The 20,254-nt window shown below is 36.1% G+C and overlaps 1 protein-coding gene across 3 annotated transcripts in view; it reads right to left on the bottom strand.

Annotated features, from left to right (window-relative positions):
* Positions 1–14,011: 14,011 nt before the first annotated feature.
* LOC106871759 (probable methyltransferase-like protein 15 homolog) overlaps positions 14,012–20,254 on the bottom strand; it is a 23,191-nt gene continuing 16,948 nt past the window's right edge. For all 3 annotated transcript variants that reach the window (XM_014918394.2, XM_014918395.2, XM_014918396.2), the window contains one exon: positions 14,012–15,949. In XM_014918394.2, coding sequence (XP_014773880.1) covers positions 15,532–15,949 — 418 coding nt within the window. In that variant the 3' untranslated portion in view covers positions 14,012–15,531. The remainder of the gene's footprint in view (positions 15,950–20,254) is intronic.

Raw genomic sequence — 20,254 nt, 5'->3', positions numbered from 1 at the left:
ATATATATATATATATATATATATATATATATATATATATAATATTATTTTATTGATGGTGACAGAAGTATGTAAACTGTTACTTTGTTTCAGGTAACCTCTTGTCACACAGTCATCTGACAAACAGCTACATGAAACTTCTGAACTTTTTCCACTTCAGTAAAATAGTATTTTACTCTGTCTTTGGTATTCAAGTACTATTTTCTCCACTTTGTTTTTCACCTATATGCTTACATGTGGTTGTTAACATATTTACGCACACACACACACACAATTCTACCCACTCGTACTCACTGTTCTCCTGCTCCCATTCACCCCTGCACACCTTGTACATTGAAGGTCCACTATTTTACCATTTATTTTACCACCGTTTTATTTCATTACAGCTCCACCCCATTCATTGTGCAAGAAACCTATTCTGTTCTGGTCCCTTCTCTCCCAGTTTAACCCTTCATCTCCTGACATGAATATGAATCCAGCTTCTTCTCTGCTGTAGCCCCACTCAGCTGAAGGGAATCTTACTCTTGCAAGCTGCATGCATGGTTCTTACTAGTGCTGGTGCCATTGTAAAGAGTACCCAGTACATGCTGTAAATTGACTGGCATTAGGAAGTGCATCTAATCATAGAGACCAGGCCAGAATAGACATTGGAGCATCATGTGGTCTGTTGGACCTGGCAGATCCTGTCAAACCTTCCTATATGTTCCAGATAGAATGTAGATATTCAGTGATAATGGTCTGATATGACATACATACATACATACACACACAAACACACATACACATATACACACCATTTATTATTCTACATCCACATTCCATGCTTGCACCAACTGTTTTACAGAGTGTTCTGGGTGCAGTTTGTCGTAGTACTAGCTCTATAGAGATTGTCATGTTCTTAAGAAGACAAGAGTAAAGGGTCTGCTTAACTCTGTGTTTCCTCTGCTCTTTACAGAATGTGTAACATACATTTTTCATGGCACCAGCATCAGTGGGGTTTGCATTGTACATCACAAGTGTAAAGAATCCTCACTTCTCTTAGACATGTTTATTTACTGAAGGCAATGTGGCTGAGAAGGTGAATTGAAAATAGAATAATGGCAGATGAACCAAAATGGGTAGGTGAAGAGAGAGTGTTTGATGGCAGAAACAGAGTGATTGGATTGTGAAGGTGAGGGAGTGATGGGAAATAAGAGATGTGGACAATGGTAAGAGCGAGTGATGGATATCAGTAACAAGCTACCTAAAGGAGAGCGAGTGATGACTGGTAGTACAAAAAGTGTGGTAGCGGAGCGTATCAGGTACAAACAGATCTGATGCAATATCTGATACATAGACCTTGTGGTGGACGAAGGATTTAGATTGGTAAGGGTGGCGATAGGGGTACTAAATATAGTTAGATCCAGTATCATCTCTCATTAAATGACCAGCTTAAGTGACAGTAATGGGGGATAAGAAGATAAGTGGGTATCAAAATGGCAAGAGAGGCAGCAGATACTTCTTTGCTTCCATTATGCATGTCACTTTTTAATGTTTGATTTGCCATGCTTGCACAGGTGAGTGAGTGGGAAAGGTCATGTTTTCTCCAGCATCTTGTATTGCCAGTTGACATGGTCCTTCATCATCTCGTTTGTGAAATGTGTTATCATCGGATCATTTTCTCCCAAGTCCTTATCACTCCTTCTCTTCCATTTTCTCTGAAACTCTTTGTTGCTAATAGACATGACATGTATGATGTGCATACACATTTGTGTTTGTATGTCTTTTTTCTCTCTAAATATGAATTGACACCTGTACATCTTTGTTACTTATTTATATTCTGTTCACCTAACTTGGAATCTGCACTTCAGAAATACTATAGAAAGTACCTTTATAAAAAGTACGTGTCTGAATTACCAAGAGCAGATATCTTCACTTAGCTGGGTTACATTGTCTATACACACAATAGGAATATTGGGTACAAATACCCCTGCATGGAGTCTTGATATTCAATATTTAAATAATATTGTTGGGGTGTGCAGATTTTACTGAACTAGCATGGTGCCTCAATTTAAGTACCTGATTCAACTGAATCTTTATTTTATATATATATATATATATATATATGTTTGTGTGTATTAGATATGTGTATGAATATGTAGCAAAATAAAATACTCTGCAAGGCCAGCTATCATCATGGCTGCCATAAGTTTAGAACCATTGAGTAGATTTTTAAATGTTTTTAATATTTTTCAGGTAAAATTAATAATCAATACACATAACAATATAGAGAAATTATTATACAATTACAATAGATAATAAAGATTTGTTTGATTATATCTTTAATTAAACTATTTTCTGGTTTAAAATTTCATGATTCTCTAGGTTTAGAATCAGTAAAAATTATTTGCAAACTTTAGTTAAATTTTATGATACTATTGAATTTTTTCTAGTATAAGGGTAATTGTGAAATTGGGGATGGAAATGTGAGTTTGTTGCTTATAAAGGTGTTTGCTACAAGGACATCACTTTATGTGTTGATTAATTCATTCTTCTTGTGGCTGTTGCTACCTAAAGAAACACAGGCAGCTACCATGATCATCCTGAAAGTGGCAGACCCATGAAAACCTCCTCAAGAGAAAGCAGAGACATTCAAAGACTATCAGGGTCTAACTCTTGAATGTCTGAAGTCGACATCAAAGTCAGACAGCTCAAACAATTCAGATTAAATGAGGACATCACTTGCAAAATGACATTTTTTTTTAATTGAAGAACTGAGAAACCTGTTACAAATTTACCAGGGTTTATATAGGTTGGACACTGGGTGAGTGAGTTATTGTGGAGTAGAAAGATGAATGTTTGCTCAACCAGTTCTTATCTAAATGTGAAGGCACGTGGTTTAGTGGTTAGGGTATTTGGCTCATGATTATAAAGTCGTGAGTTCAATTCCTGGTGGTCCATTGTGTCCTTGAGCAATACACTTTATTTGACATTGCTCCAGTTCACTCAGCTGACAAAAACGAGTATTACAGAAAAGGGCCAACCTTGTCACATTCTGTGTCATACTGAATCTCCCTGGGAATTACATTAAGGGTACATGTGTCTGTGGAGTGCTCAGCCATTTGCAATGTTAATTTCACAAGTAGGCTGTTCTGTTGACTGGATCCCTCATCGTCCTAACCAACAGAGCGTCAGCTATTTAAATGGCAGGATGTATGTGACCCATCATTTTGGTGAGAAACTGAATCTCAACTGTTTCTAGAGAAACATTAAGGCTGAAGAAGTTCCTGGGTCTGGGAAGATTTCATGACTCCTCATTCCACTCTTATTCATCACAGCACTCTAATGTCAAGAAGAATATAGAGGCTTGTTGCTTCTCAAATGAATCTTAATGCATGACAATGATCTGAAATGTACAGCACATTCAAATCTAGCATTTATTTATTTTATGTTTTACAAACAAAAAAAAAAAGATGGGGCTAACATCCAGGCCCACCCAATTGCCCAATCTGAATCTAATGAAAAATCTCTAAAACAAAGTCACTTGTGACATCAAAGTCCAGAAACCATTGAATCTCAACACATCTGTCCAGTCTGATCAAAGAGACTTTGAACAAATTCTCATTTCTAGTGTCTGCTTGTGTTTTTGTTGCAAAGAGAGGAAATATCATCGCATTGGATATTGATTTAGTAGATGTATTTTGCTTTATAGAAAAAAAACCCCAAAAATTATTGTTTATGCAAATAACAATGTTTCACTTCTGGCTATGAATATCTGGTGCTATGAGTTCAATGTGCAGAACGAAAATTAAAACTTATTGAAATTAAATAAATGTAGGTGCAAGCATGACTGTGTAGTTAAGAAACTTGCTTTGCAACCATGCGGTTTTAGGTTCAGTCCCACTGTGTGACACCTTGGGCAAGTGTCCTCTACTTTAGCTCTTGGCTGACCAATGCTTTATGAGTGGATTTGATAGATGGAAACTGTGTAGAGACTTGTCATAAATAAATAAATATATATATATATATATATATATAAAAAGAGTAAAGACCCCTTCGGTCATGAATAACCATGGGATTGCATCTAGAAAGTTACCCTCCAATGCACAAGTCCGGGCAAGGTTGTTTATGGAAGACCAGCAGTTGCTCATGCATACCTGCCTCCCCTCTCCACACCACTGATGTTATCCAAGGTGAAAGCAAAGGCTGATACAGCTTGGCACCTGTGACATCGCAACTCATTTCTACAGCTGAGTGAACTGGAGCAACGTAAAATAAAGTACCTTGCATAAAGAATATAACACACAGCCTGGTCTGGGAATCGAACTCACTACCTCATGATTGTGAGCCTGACACTATAACCACTGAGCCCTGCACATTCATATATATATATATATATATATATATATATATATATATATATACACACATATACACTATATACATGTGTGTGGATGTATGCCTTTTTGTTTATCCCCACTGCCACCTGACAACCAGTATAGGTTTGTTTACATCCCTGCGACTTAGCAGTAAGCTTAAAATATGTACTAGGGTTAATTTGTTTGACTAAGCTTTTTAAGGTTGTGCCCCAGTAATGATTGAAACAGTCATTACCGGGGCACAGCCTAATGACTGAAACAGCTTATATCAAATATAATTTGTAAAATATTGGTGGGTGAGTTAAACAATACAGATTTAGTTTATCCATTCTCTTCATAAAAATTATATGAATTTCCAAAATCTACTCAATGGTTCTAAAGCCCTGTTGACTACTGCATACTTTTTGTTCAAAGCTGATGGTTCAATCCATTGCTTTTCCAAGTTTCTTGTTTTGTATGTTAGTTCTGTTCAAGTGACAAGATAAATAGGTGGACTTAGTGTTCGATCTGGAAAACACTGGATTATTCATTTTTCATTGGTCAAATGGTAATGTCTAGGGTGCTTAAATGGGGTATGCAACAGTGTAAGCCAGTAGTCTGGTTATAGTGAGTTGCAGGGGTGGTTCTTTGTGGAAGTGGTTAAGTTACTTGTCATTTGTACGAAGGGAATTACTACTGTGTGTGTGTTTGTATTTAGGTGTGGATCAAATATTTAATATAATGATGAGCATTATGGAAATGAAGACTATTGCTATGTTGGTGTTGCAAAGCCAAATGAAGATATAATGTACATGATTCATCATCATCATAATCATCATTTAATGTCCCCTTTTCCATGCTGGCATGGGTTGGGTAGTTTCACAAGAAGGGACAAGCCAGAAGGCTGCACCGGCTTCTGTGTCTGCTTTGGCATGGTTTCTACAGCTGGATGTTCTTTCTAATGCTAACTGCTTATCAGAGTGTACTGAGTGCTTTCTGGGTGGCACTGATGGGATCACAAAGTACCCACAAGATAAGACTCCCCAGCTGAATGGAGTTTAGATTGGAAGGATAAGGAATAATAATAGTTGTTACATAATGAAAATCTCTGACCATCCACACAGTCATCATAATAAAAAAACAAAGAACATTGTTAATAGAATTTCATTACTATCTTCTGAAGGGGACATATTTAATTGCATCATACTCTACTGCAATTGTGCACTGAAAAGTGGTTTATTAAAAAAACCCAAATACAATTTATGGAACTAGCCCCACAGAGCATTAAAACTAAATAAAAAGACATAATTTAGTTTAGACTTACTTCCATATTGCATGAATGTAGTATCTAATACAGTTAAAAGATTTTCTGCCATTCATAAAAAATCCCAGAAAACATTTTACTACCAGCCATATATCATAAGTTCTTTGAAAAGCGTAATGTAAAACGTAGCTACTGTTGCTTGAAAGCATACATCTAATATTTCCCACCATAATTAAAATTTTAGAATTCTCTTTCTCGCAATCTCCCATTCTTGTTAGATCAGCAAAATCGAACCCAGTTTCAATTTTAACTCCCTAATATGATCTGAAGTGGATTGAGTAAAAAAGAAACTGATAGAATAAGTGCTAAACTTAAATAGAATATAAGTACTGGAGTCTGGTTTGTTTGACTAAAACCCTTCAAAATGGGTCCCAGCATGACTGCAGTCCAATAACTGAAACAAGTAAAAGATAAAACTCAGCTATGAAAACTAAGTCCATCTGCATATAGACAGGCACTCCCACAGACAGTTGATATTGAGTTCCTTATTTATGGCCTCGAGGATTATATTAAAAAGGAGGAGGAGGAGAACAAGGCCACAATAGACACTTGTACTCTGAATTCCTTATTGAATTTGTTGCTAACTTACATTTTACTCACAGATCCTGTATATTTATGGTTTGTGCTGCTCTTAAAAGCCTTCTTCCGAATCTCTGTTTTCTTGAGACCACTGGGCTCTAGAATGTGGTACATTGTCAAAAACTGCCACCAGGTCAATAAGTGTAAGATATCGTGGCTTGCTCTTTGTTTACAATTCTTACTATTGAAAAGGGAACAGTGGTATCCCATTCTGGCACAAATCTAAGCTGCACGTTATATATCTTATGTGTGTACAAATATCTCTAAAAGTATGTATGTATAACTGTTTGTGTGTGTGTGTGTGTATTCTTTTATACATTTCAGCCCTGGCTATGCTGGGCCACCATACTAGTAATTATTTGTGTGTCTATGTATGTATGTATTATGTAAACATATTTACTATGTATGGTTATGGATCCTGTTTATTCTTTCTTGTCACATATAGTTCTCTCTGAGATGGGGTGGGGTGTCATATATTTTCTATCATGACAAAAAGAAAAATTCCTTCTAGATTCTCTTATTTTTCTGATACTGAGTTCGTCAGTCAGCCAGTTTATGGTCTTCCATCCTTTCAATACCTTTTCTTCTTTTATGATATTTACATTGAGAAAACATATGCTTAAACCTTCAAATTTAGGAAATGAAGAACCAATTCCTTCTTCTTTCATCTTTGTCAAATTATTTGAGAAACACGGGCAGACTTTTTTCTTCCTTGATGGCAGCTGTACGGAGAAAGAATGTAGACATTTGCCCCTGTCAAATCTATGCTCATATGTCCATTACTGATAAGATTGTTGGCTTGAAGCATTTTGGAAACTGAAAGAGTGAACTGAACATCTATAATACAGTGAACCTAACTATTATTTTATAAAACAAAATACTTAAATAGCATAAATGGCAATGTACTCCTGAAGATCTTAAATAGAAATAGTGCAGACGTGTTTTTTTTTTAATGAATTTTAACTCTAGTATGTTCAAACAGGGCAGATCTGGTCTCTCACACCTACACTACAAAGTCATTCTGAAAACTAAATCACATCATTGAAATCTTGAAGTTGCAAGATCATGAATGATAAATACAAAACTATGTGTATAAATAAGCTTTACGTTTAATAAATCTGAATGCTAAGGGTTAAATGTTAGACTTTCTTCTTTCTTATGACAAACCAAATATATCCTACTTTTGAATTTTTAATTGGAATAAATGTAGGTTGTTTTGGGCAGCTAGGTTTTTTATAATTTTGAGTTCAACCCTTTAGCATTTAAACCATCTATATCCAACCTAAATATTCTACCTGTTCAAACTAGCCAGATCTGACCTCTTACACCTACCCTACAATGTCATTCTAAAAATAAAGTCACATCATCAAAATCTCAAAGCTAAGAGACAATGCATTATTACTGTATTTTAACATGTATAAGGAACCCTTTTTTGTCAAAAAAAATATGGGAGTTCTTATACATGGATAGTATTATAATCCCTTACAAAACCTTGTTTCCAAATTTTAAGCCCCCGAAATTAGGGGGTTTCTTATACACGTTAAAATACAGTCATTCAAAGCAATGAGAATAAGCATTACATTTGATAGAGTAATCTGACAAAGAGAAAGATTAAATTTAATCTAAACAAAGGGTATTAAACATTTCTTGTGCTTATATAATTTTATATGTATATTTATTTAGCTGTAGAATGAAAGGAAAAAATTCTAGCAGCTGGATTTGACATATATCAAATTAAATTCTAGATTCATTTAAAATCGATATAGGCACTTGAAAAAGCATCAGAGTAAAATAGGAATATATTATTTATTTCTCAGATTTTTAATGTAGTTCAATCTAGGTATATAATTTAAAAATAATCCTTTAAACTATAAACTTCAAGAAGTTCATCATCATCATCGTTTAACGTCCGCTTTCCATGCTAGCATGGGTTGGACGATTTGACTGAGGACTGGTGAAACCGGATGGCAACACCAGGCTCCAGTCTGATTTGGCAGAGTTTCTACAGCTGGATGCCCTTCCTAACGCCAACCACTCAGAGAGTGTAGTGGGTGCTTTTACGTGTCACCCGCACGAAAACGGCCACGCTTGAAATGGTGTCTTTTATGTGCCACCCGCACAAGCCAGTCCAGGGGCACTGGCAACGATCTTACTTGGCTTGCCGGGTCTTCTCACGCACAGCACATTTCCAAAGGTCTCGGTCAGTAGTCATCGCCTCGGTGAGGCCCAATGTACGAAGGTCTTGCCTCACCACCTCAGCCCAGGTCTTCCTGGGCCTACCTCTTCCACGGGTTCCCTCAACTGTTAGGGTGTGGCACTTTTTCACGCAGCTATCCTCCTCCATTCTCACCATATATGAATTAATTTCTACACTACTTTCAGTAAATAATTGCAGCGTGGAAGGTGTTTATAAGCCATTTAAAATAACACACAAAAACCGTTAGATTCACTTCAACATTTAAATTTAATTTGTCAAAATATTTTCGTCACTTTGAGACCGCAACCTGTTCACTGACAAAGTTCTGTGCTGCATCACAGTAAATGTTTTTAGGAAATCTATCCTTGTTTATCACAGGGGTTAAAAAAAAACCCACATAGTCATAGATGAATTATCTCTATACATTTTGTAAATAGAATGGTGGATTCATTGGCACCAAACTTGCAGTCTACAACAATGAAGCTTCCACCATCGTGTTTTCTTGAACATCTCTATCTTTTCCTGTAGAGAATACACTTGTCTGCATTGTTCCTTAAGATCAGGCACCATTGTATTCTTTCTGTTCACTGGTGTCATATTGATAGGTGTGAGTACATACATCCGTATTAAAAAATATGCAGTCTCACAACATGGTGATGCCAAAACAAGCGATAATTGGTGCATTTTAGGTAGCTGAGCATTGTGAATGGTCACTAGGGTAAGTTTCTGTGGCACAAGCAGAATCTTTCACTGATCCTTGACCCATGTTATCACAAATCAACCTGTGATGAATGAACCAGTGATTAAACAAGGTTACATGTAAAGGGTAAGGACACTTTCTGGTCATGAATGACCATGGGATTGCTTCTAGAAAGTTCCCCCTCTGAGGCACAAGTCCAAGCAAGGCTGTTTGTGGAAGGCCAGCAGTCGCCCATGAAATCCATTTTCCGTTCTTCACACTACCAGTGTTATCCAAGGGAAAAGCATAGGCTGATACAGCTTGGCACCAGTTACATCACAACTCATTTCTACAGCTGAGTGAACTGGAACAACATGAAACAAAATGTCTTGCTCAAGAACATGACACACAGCCTGATCCAGGAATCAAACTCACTACCTCATGATTGTGAGCCGAATACTGTAACCATTGAGCCATGCACCTTCACAAAGGCTACATGTATTATATTTATCTGAATATATTTACCTTCTGTACTCTGCCCTCTACAATATTAATAGGTAAAACTACTCAGATGATACATTTTATCATAAATCAAGTAGAAATGATGTTGATAAAGCTATGACAGTGAAAGTTCCAATGAAAAAATCCAACAAAATTCTCTACATGGCAGGTGAAGGCTGGAAACTCTGTCAAAATTAATGATTCCTAGTATTCCATTAGTTAATTCATATCTAACCAAAGCTTTGTGTTCTATACATTTTATTCTCATCAAATCTTTGATTTGTATTGGGGCTGTTTTGAAAACATCATAACACCTTCAAAATAATAATCATTAAGAGATTAATTCAGGTCCAATCTTTGCCTACCATATTTTTTACAATAGTATTTTTAACATTTCTTGGGTCTATTCACATATATTTTTTACAACTGCTTTTTTAAAATATGTTGAATTCCTTCTAATTTAAACATATTTGAATTTGTCTGACTTGCGAATTTCTTCCATTTTCATTTATCATCAAAGCCTAAATTTTACAGTATTGTTATTATTATTATTGTTGATATTACTTCTTGTATTCACCTTCAGTTTTTAAAAAATTGCTACAAACAGTTACAATTTATTAAATTGTCAATTTTAATAGCAAACACACTTTATCTTTCAATCCTAGTCTATTCATCACTTAAAAGAAATATCATCCAAAATTCAAGTAATTTTTGTTATATTGGTTGTGATTTATGCTCTTATTTTATTATTTCACTTCTTTGCTAGCTAGCTGATTCACAGTATTTCAAATGCCTGTAAATAATCGTCACTAAATTCACACTGAAAAAGTGAACAAAACTTTTTATTCAATAAAATAATTCATTTGTTGACTTTTTTTTTTAATATCAGCTATTTTGCAATAGTAACACTTTTGTTTATTTTTCATTTGCAAAGACCTATTTTGATGAAATATTTACTATTGGACAACCAATTTTTGTAAAATTACTGCCAAGTAGAAAAGGTTAATCTTTAAAACGAAAAAAAAACAAACAAACAAAAATGAAAAACTTCAAACTACTGAATTTGCTAATGAGCCATTCCAGTTTCTGTAATTAATAAAACTGTTTCTGCAATTTAATCTTCTCTTTTTTTTTTGTTTTGTTTCAAAGTGATCTTTGTTATTTAAATATAATTTCTACAGTATTTAATATTTATTGTTTACCAAAGAAAAGATATGCAATATATTATATCATTTTATAGTTCACTAAGTATTAAATGCAAATACATTTATGATTATTTCAAGTTTTAACTCTGATGGCAACTCATGGTAAGAAATTCAGTATAAAGGGTATATTGCATAATATACCAAATTTGTGACACTTTTTGTGTAATTAAAATAGAATTATAAACTAAACAGGAAATGATCAGTAAATTTGACTCTAAGACTGAATCCAAACTAAATTCTAAAAATCTCAAGAAGAGATAGAGTAGAAATGTATACTAAACAGTAAAGCGAAAGTGGCAGATGAATGTAACAACTAGTTTAAACCCAAGTGGATTCTCTGGCAGCTGGTTTTCGGTGCAAGCTCTGCACCTTTTACACACAATACATCACTAGCAACGGGAGTGGGCCCCGACTACCCTCCAACAGCTGACAGGATCATGGGACCGGCCAGTTTCGAGCTATCTGGCTCACATCAGCCTCATGCACCTGTGCAGTGGAGTGTAGCTAAGATCCGCTTCTGCCAGCGATATATTGTAAACAAAGTGACCATCGGTCACTGATTTGCAACAAGCAAAATAGCTAGCTACGAAATCTCAAGAAGAGATAGAGTAGTAACGTATACCAAACATTAAAGCGAGTAGCTACATCAAAGTGGCAAATGAATGTTACTACTCCGCCTGGGGTTAAACTAGTAGTGACATTCATCTCCTACTTCGATGTAGCTACTTGCTTTAATGTAAACATTATTAAAGTTAATTTCTGGTAGTTCTTCTAATTTATGTTTCGACTGCACCTAACTGTCATTATAGAATTTTATTTACTTAATACACAGTTTTATCTACATAGAAATGGTTGCCTTTATAGTAGCTTACTGTAAACACTGTTTTTATATGATACAATGCAACTGACATACGTTGCAAAAAGTAAAATAATTTTTTAAAATTTGGGCTTCACAGAAGCAAGGTGGCTGAGTTCCTTTTGAGCGTTGGGCCTCATGGAGGCAGAGTGGCTGAGTTCCTTTCAAGTGTTGGGCTTCACGGAGGCAATGACCAAGATCTTTGGCATTATGTTGTGTTTGAGAAGACCCATCAAGCCGAGCAAAATCACAGATATGGCAGATACTGGTGTCATGCAAATTCACACCCATGCTGGTGACACGTAAATGCACTCCGGTGTCATGCAAACAGTATCTGTGCCAGTGGCACGTAAAAGCACCCATTACACTCTTGGAGTGGTTGGCATTTGGAAGGGCATCCAGCCGTAGAAAACTATGCCAAATCAGACTGGAGTCTGGTGCAGCCTTCCAGCTTGGCAGTTCAGTCAAATCGTCCAACCTATACCAGCATGGACAACGGACGTTAAATGATGATGATGATATGCAGAAATAAGTTAGGTCTAGAAGGGAAAGGGGCATGAGCCTCCAAAAAGGTTGAGAAACACTACTCTATATTGTAGTGTTCTTTAGTTCGAGATCCAGACTCTTGCGAAAAAGAACCGCCGTGCCACTACCGCCCATCCTCGGCAGACAGGGAGAAAAATAAATGTTAAATTGTCCGCCAAACATGGACTTTAGGGCCCGCGGCTCATGGAGTCTGGTCTCACTTATGGCTATGATTCCCAAGTTATGTGACTTGATATCATTTAAGAGGTACCCTTGTTGTTGTCGTGTTTTTAGGGCAGTCGGACACTACTTTTTGAGGTGTGCCTTGCTGTCACATAAGTAACAGCGAGGCCGCCTGCCCTCTACCACTACATATAGTTTTTGATTGGGTGACACACGGATGTAAGGTGGAATTTTTTGTATTTCCTCCTCGTTTGTGTGGAACAGGATTTGTATTGTTTTTCCTGTCCAGTTGTTTTCTCCAACGGTGATTTGGAGGATATTAAATGTTCTCCATGTCGACACATATGGCCGATAGCAACCATAATGTGTCTATTGTTGGAGGTGCATGTTTTATTGTTACCCTTTGGCCAAGGTAACTAGGTATCATAGTTATTTCTTGTGTTTGAAGAGTTAGCGTTGAAAATTTCTTTGCTAACTCTTCATTTCGAAAAATCACTTGGACATGGGCATATTTATGCCACCAAGCGATGTATACTTTATCAGACCAGATTGAGTGCAAACATTTCTGATTTTTGTCTGTACTGGCCTCCTACTTTTAGTATTAATTACTTTGTAAATGATGGTTCTTTTGTTTGTCTCTTGTAATGTATGTTCGGGGATGTTTAATTGTACTTCATTATTTTCTTTTGTAATCAACTTTCTCATATCTATTATTTGTTGTGTCGTATAAGACACAACTGTTTCTTTTTGCTTCAAAGCTTCAGCAAAGTTTTTTTTGTTATTGTTGTTATTATTGTTGCTGGTGCTGGCGCTGGTATTGGTGGCAGATGTGGCATTTGTGACTGTGTCAGTGGTGTTGTGGCTTGTTTTCATTTTTCCTTCCTCTCTTTCACTTGCTGCTGGTGAAGAGAGCAAAGGTTGAGTTGAACTGTTGCTGCTGCTGTTGTTGTTGTTGGTAGTGGTGGTGGTGATGATGGCATCAGCAGAAATGGAGTTTACATCAGAGACATTAGTAACGGTGTTTATGCATGGCTTTGTAACCTTGGTTACAGCTTTGTTTTTGTTGGTGGTGGCAGTGTTAACTTTCATGTTAACACTCGCATCTGTGTGTGTGATGTCTTTTTCCTTTTTCTTCATTCCCTCGTTTAAATGTGGGGAAGGAAGTGTATGGAAATCAATGTCAAACGACACGCTGCAAAATTCAGCATTCCTTTGACGATCGTCTTCATGGCTTGAAGACGCCATCATCCAAAACAAAAAATGGCTAAAAAGCTGAAATCAATTTTTAAAATCTGGAAATATGCCACACAGGGCAGATCTCCGTTGCAATGAACTTGCACCACAGAGTCTATAAGTTGTTGTACAACTTTCTATACAAAATTCAATTTAAATACAAACTTTTGAAAGCATAAAAAAGGCAAAACTTACGGAGCCGATGCGTCTACCGTTCGTCTATAAAGATAGATAGATAGTAGTGTTCTCTTAAGGGGGCATTTTATACTATTTTCTGGCACACAAGTTCAATTTTGCAGACCGAAATTTACACTGAAAAATGGCAATTCACCAGGAAAACTTTGGAGGACCAAAAATTTCATGTGAAATGCAATGAAAAGATAGTGATGACGTTTTGATGTTTACACTATGTATTATGCCAGCTTGTATGCCAGAAAATATAGTAACCATTTTTCTCTTGAAATACTTTGTTTCAGATAGTTTTGAAAATAGTGAAAAAATTTTTTGTTATCAAGGTGAGTTCATCAGTACATCAAATTTCTTAGTGCCAGCTGCCTGCTTTATCACCATTGTATATGAGTTGCACAGCTTTCTCAAGCCATCTGCCCTCATCTAGCTTGTATGTCACCCGCTAGATCAAAGAGATTTGGTCACCAACATATTATTGTTATATATGATCAAAAGGGTGATACTGTAAAACAGTGGTTCCCAAACTTTTTCAAGCCCCTACTGATACCCATGCCACATTCCTAGTATCCCCACCGCAGTTAACCATCACAAATAGACCTCTTTCTGAAGCAAATTCAAAGCAACTGCATTTCACAAATAAAACTTAACCTAATGAACCCATTATGTTGTTTTTACATGGATTGCTCCCCCGTTATTGCCCCACTTTTTACATGAATTGCTACCCCATTATTGCCCCACTTTTCTTCAGCATCCCCTTGGAACTTTCCACCACCCTCAGGGGTGTAATACTGCCCACTTTGGGAACCACTGCTGTAAAAGAACAAAATGAATAAGTGGCAACAAAGCTGTCACAAACAATACAAAGTGAATCAGAAATGTGACTAGCTCTTGGTTAAAGAAAAATGATGCTGATTGTGTTTTAATGAAACATCCTTTCTAAGCAAAATATTTACAAGAGAAAAAATAAAACAAGTTCAATGATTTATCATTAGGCATCAGTGATGAGTTCATATATGGGATGAAATAAAATCTAGTCAGTCTGGATTTGAGGTAGAAACAGTGAAAATTTGGTTGATTAATATTAATTAATATTTACTTCAGAGTAAATATTAATAGATCATATACCATATTTGATGGCATAAAAGACACATTAACATATTACATATACTTCAATTTCAGCATATTCAGAATCTGGAATAAAATAAGCTTATGGAACACCCAACTTTGCATATAGGGCCCAGGATAACATTTTGAGATACTCTTTGGGGAAAAAATGCATATTACACACCACTGAGTATGGTATATATTGTGTATTTAGATTTTACATTGTTCTCCAGTTAAGCTGTAGCAATTGTGTGTTTTCAAGCAATTTCAGCTGAAATAGCTGCCAAAACTTTTATCAACAGAATTTTGTAAATTCAGTGAAAAGGTTACATTTTTCACTTGTATATGAACCAAGTTTAAAAAATAAATAATTCTTTCTAGTTTTAGCACAAGGCCAATAATTTTAGGAAGTGGGGCTACTTGATTACATTGACCCCAGTACTTGACTGGTACTTATTTCATTGACACCCCAAAAATATGAAAGGTGAAGTTGGCCTTTGTAGGATTTGAACTTAGAACATAAACAGCCAGAAGAAACACCACCAGGTATTGTGTCCAACATGCTAATGATTCTACCATTTCACCACCTTAGTTTGAAAATAAATAATGAATAATGAATTTAAGAGCTGCATTTAATAGCAGCTCTTAACTTGGCAGATCGAGCTCGGGGATTCTGTTCAACTTCTGTAAGATCAGGAACAATAACTTTCTTTTGTATAGGGTTCCATTTCTTTGATATAATACTTTGCACAGATGTTTCATTGAATATTTTGGAAGGACTTAGAAACTGATGACTGCTTAAAGACATGTTCTTAGCAGCATTAATATCAATTCCATGAAAATGTCTTTTGACAATACGATCTTCAAGAGAATGGAAAGAAATAACTGCACAAACGCCTCCTTCTTTTAGATAATTGTGAGCGACGAGTAATCCATTTGACAGCTGGTTTAGTTCATTGTTCACAAATATACGTAACGCTTGAAATGTTTTTGTTGCAACATGGGCTGGTCTTTGGAGTTTATCTCGTTTCGTTGGACTGAAATAAGAAAGGAAATTTTAAAGTAAATAAAGCAAAATTAATAATGTTAATTTAAAATCATAGTCGTGGACCATGCCAGTGCTATCTGACTGGCACCCATGCTGATAGCATGTAAAAAGCACTGTTTGAACATTGGGCCTCATGGAGATAGTGACAGGTGACTGAGACCTTTGGCAAGATACCATGCTTGTGTAGACCTGTCAAGCCAAGTGAGACCATAGTTGTGGCCGATGTCTGTCAGGTCAATGGCACCCGTGCTGGTGGCATATAAAAATCACCCACTACACTCTTGAAGTGGTTTGGCATTAGGAAGGGCATCCAGCTGTAGAAACCTTGCCAAATCAGATCAGAACCTGGTGCTGCTCCTTGGGTTTACCAGTTTTCAAACCGTCCAACCCATGCCAGCATGGAAAATGGACGTTAAATGATAATGATGATGATGATGCAATAATTTAATATGTACCCTTAGTGAAATTATATATTTTCTATGTCCCATATCTCTTGATTCTATCACTATCAACTAAATGGTCAGATGGTCAGCAACTTTGAGAAAATGCATAGGTGCAGGCAAGGCTTTGTGGTTAAGAGGATAGCTTTGCAACCACGTAGTTTTGGGTTCACTCCCACTGCACAGCACCTTGGGCAAGTCTTTCCTATAAGCCCTGGCTGACTAATGCTTTATGAGTGAATTTTACTGGCAGAAACAATGTGGAAGCATGTCATATATATATATATACATATGATACATACACATACATATATTGACAACTAGTGTTGGTTTGTTTACATCACTGTAACTTAACAGTTCAGCAAAAGAAATTGATAGAATAAAGTACCAACACCTTACTTAATGAGCATTTGCTTCATGAGACCCCAGGTTTTATTTTTCAAGCACAAGATCCAAATTTTGAATGAAGTGCAAAAGTTTCTACAACTATAACAAATGCTTCTGCGTGTTACCAAGAAATCTGTAGAGAGCAAAAACAGCTCTTTCCAAGCAAACAACTCTAGACTGGTTTTTAAAAAAGAAATCTACAAGTCTGTCTACGAGTGCTTGTGAATTGGTGATCACATCTACAAGTGGTGTGCACGAGTCCAGTGAAAGTGATTCAGAAAACGATTATGATAATATTTTTTATTATAGATAATCTCGACATTCTTTTTACTTTACATTCTATTGTTTTATCTCTGTTTATTTACAAGTATTATAAATTTTATAGATAAAATATTTTTCTGGGAATGAATTATGATTTATAACATTGCTACTATGGGAAATTATTGCACTGCTTTACAAGTTTTTACTTTATGAGTGGTCTCCAGGAACAAATTAATTTGTATATCAAGGTGTTATTGTACTGAGGAGTCTGTTTGTTCTAAACCCTTCAAAGTGATATCCCAGTATGGATGCAATCCAATAATTGAAACAAGTAAAAGATAAAAATCAAGTTTGTTTTTTCAAAGAAGCAATTGTTACTTGCTTGTTGCCAACAACCTCACTCTCTTGACTTCAAAAACATATGCTTTAACCACTTTCATCCACATTTAAAAAAATTTTCTTTGTCTGACATTAGAGTTCTTTGTTTCTCTGTCTACTGTCTAACCAAATTATTTGCTGTGACTAAACATTTTTAACCCCTTTGTTACCATATTGGGCCTCACAGAGGAGATGACAAGGGACCAAGACTTCTGATGGTTTTCTGTGCTTGAGAAGACATGTCAAGCTAAGTAAAATTGTGACTGTCCATGCATCCAGGCATGTCTCTAGACAAAGCTCTCAGCTGAGAGATCCTCATGCCGTGGTTGCTGGTGCTACATATATGCGCCCGTGCTGTGGGTGTTGGTGCCACATAAAAGTGCTCATACCAGTGCCATGTAAAAGTACATGTGCCTCTGTCACATAAAAGCGTTTGTGCCGGTGCCAAATACAAGTGCGTTTGCCAGTGCTGCATACAAACACCCAGTACACTCTGTAAAGTGGTAGGCATTGGTAAGGACATCCAGCCATAGAAACCATGCCAAAACAGACAACTGGAATCTGGGCAGCTCTTCAACTGGCCAACTTCTGTTAAATCATCCAACCCATGCCAGCATGAAAAACAGATGTTAAATGATGATGATGATGACTTCTGTTGAAATACACTACCTTTCTTACATTTAATTTTTGAAAAAATGCAGAATTTGTTATTTTTAGGCTGATATTTGTACTGCTTTGTAGCACAGAACCAAGGGTGGTCTCAAGCAGATTGATATTAAAAGGGTTAAATATGCTATGTTGCTTCACATACTTATACTGCTTTCAGCTATTCTTATCTGTAAGTGCTTGATGCAATCTAACCTCTATTTCAAAATGTCATTCTCACCTAACACATGAACCAGTCTTTTTTAGATTTCTTTGTTTCTTTCTTTCTCTCTCACATTTCCTCCTTCACTGCCAAATGTTTCCTTGCAATTCACCTGCAAATCTCACTCTGTCCCTCTGGAGATTTTATGTTTTTTTTTTCTTTACAAAGAAATGTGTCCTATGTATTGATGAAGGCAATATTTAAGAGTGTAGGCATTCAGGAATAAAATCAATAAGTCAGAGAAACAGAGCAGTCTGATCCGTCAAAGAAAGACATTACTGACTTATTTCAAAGTAATAAAACAACACCTTCACCCACTTCACTAAGAAATGATTTTTCTCTTCAGAACCAAAGAATATTCGAGTGATGAGTAACTATTGACTCTCAATCATTTTCCTCATAATATGGAGTGGTTTTCTCGTACTTGGCATGGTTGTACATATTTTTATCACTAACATGCTGGACAACATTCAGAAAACTTACTTGATCAATAATACACTTTTGCATACTAAAAATCTTTAATAAGATTTTGCGCTTTGTCAGTTCTCTTTACTATGTACCACCACCACAACAAGAACTAGAAGAACAACAACTACAAGAAGAACAACAATCACAAGAAGAACAACAATAACAGACACTTTTCTTCAAAACTGGTTTGTTGCACAATATTGGTTGCATTCAGTTCTGTCTCTGATCATTTATTACACTTTGTTTATCGACAACTAAAATGCATTACGAACATTTCACGCAGTTCAGTATTTTTAGAATTGTAGTGGTTAAGAACATCATTTTTCTTTATATATTTCTTCCACACACACAGTGCCAGATTAAGACCCAGAAAGGCTTTAAGTACTAAAAAAATTTTGGTGTCCCCCATATATATGTAATTTAAAATATAAACAATGATAAACCATAAGATAAATTTTTATTTTTCAAAAGTAAGCAAAACTAATAGTAAGACAAAAAATAATGTCTATTTTTGTATACTTCCACTTTTATTTATATTTGAAAAGCTTTCTCCACCTTTTTTTTAATTGTAAAGTCTAGTCAGACCCTCAAAATTAATCTTACGTAGCATATCTGCTTCTGTATTTAGTAGAGATAAAGCAACATGAATATTATTTTTGCAAGTTTGAAGTGATTTCTTTTGTGTCAAACTATTTACCATTTCTGTGGTGCCCCTGTTTCCCTTGAAACCCTAAGCACAGGCTTATTTTGCTTAATGGTTAATCTAGCACTGGCCACACACTACCTTACAATGTTTTCCCTCAAACAAAAAAATCCATCAACTTTGTTAGTGGTTAGCACCAACAAAGCCCAAAGGATTATTCAGTCTAAATATCACATTCCTCACATAAATTAATTCTTTATAGAAAGTAAAACGGATCTCATTAAGTAATTAATATCTTAACAAACGCTCCCCACTTGTAATTGGAACTGTCTGTTGATTTAATTAAGATTGTGCAATGATAATTAATTACAGTGTACTGACATTAGAAGAGCCAGTCGGCCCTTTATTGTAGTAAAACATACTTTGTTACAGTTGTTGATTGCTGTAGTTGGACAGAACAGTTAACTATGGCAATGCTGGAGCACCACCTTGAATGGTTTATGATGTGGCGAGAGTTATTGACAACCCCGTGGGATTGGAAAGATGGACAAAAGAGTCGCATATTGGTTGAAACTGGAGGAGTCATAAGAGTCTTTGAGAGTTCGTGGAAGTTGTTGAGATTGTTGAGAGTTTGTATTTATTGGAGTATTTGAAGTACGTTGTGTGAAGACAGTTGTGTCTATCCCTGATTTGTGAAATCTGTATATCCAACCCATGCCAATGTCGTCTCCTTCATTGGACACAAAACTCAGCTTGCGAAGACTTATTGGGGCAAGCGAAAGCGAAATCGGGATGGCACCTGTGCCCAGCGTCGCCTTTCTGGCACTTGTGCCCACAGCAAGTGTAAGG

This window comes from Octopus bimaculoides, chromosome 5, assembly GCF_001194135.2.
Source record: "Octopus bimaculoides isolate UCB-OBI-ISO-001 chromosome 5, ASM119413v2, whole genome shotgun sequence".
Classification (NCBI taxonomy): Eukaryota; Metazoa; Mollusca; class Cephalopoda; order Octopoda; family Octopodidae; genus Octopus; species Octopus bimaculoides.
This window is presented reverse-complemented; position numbering and strand designations above follow the sequence as displayed.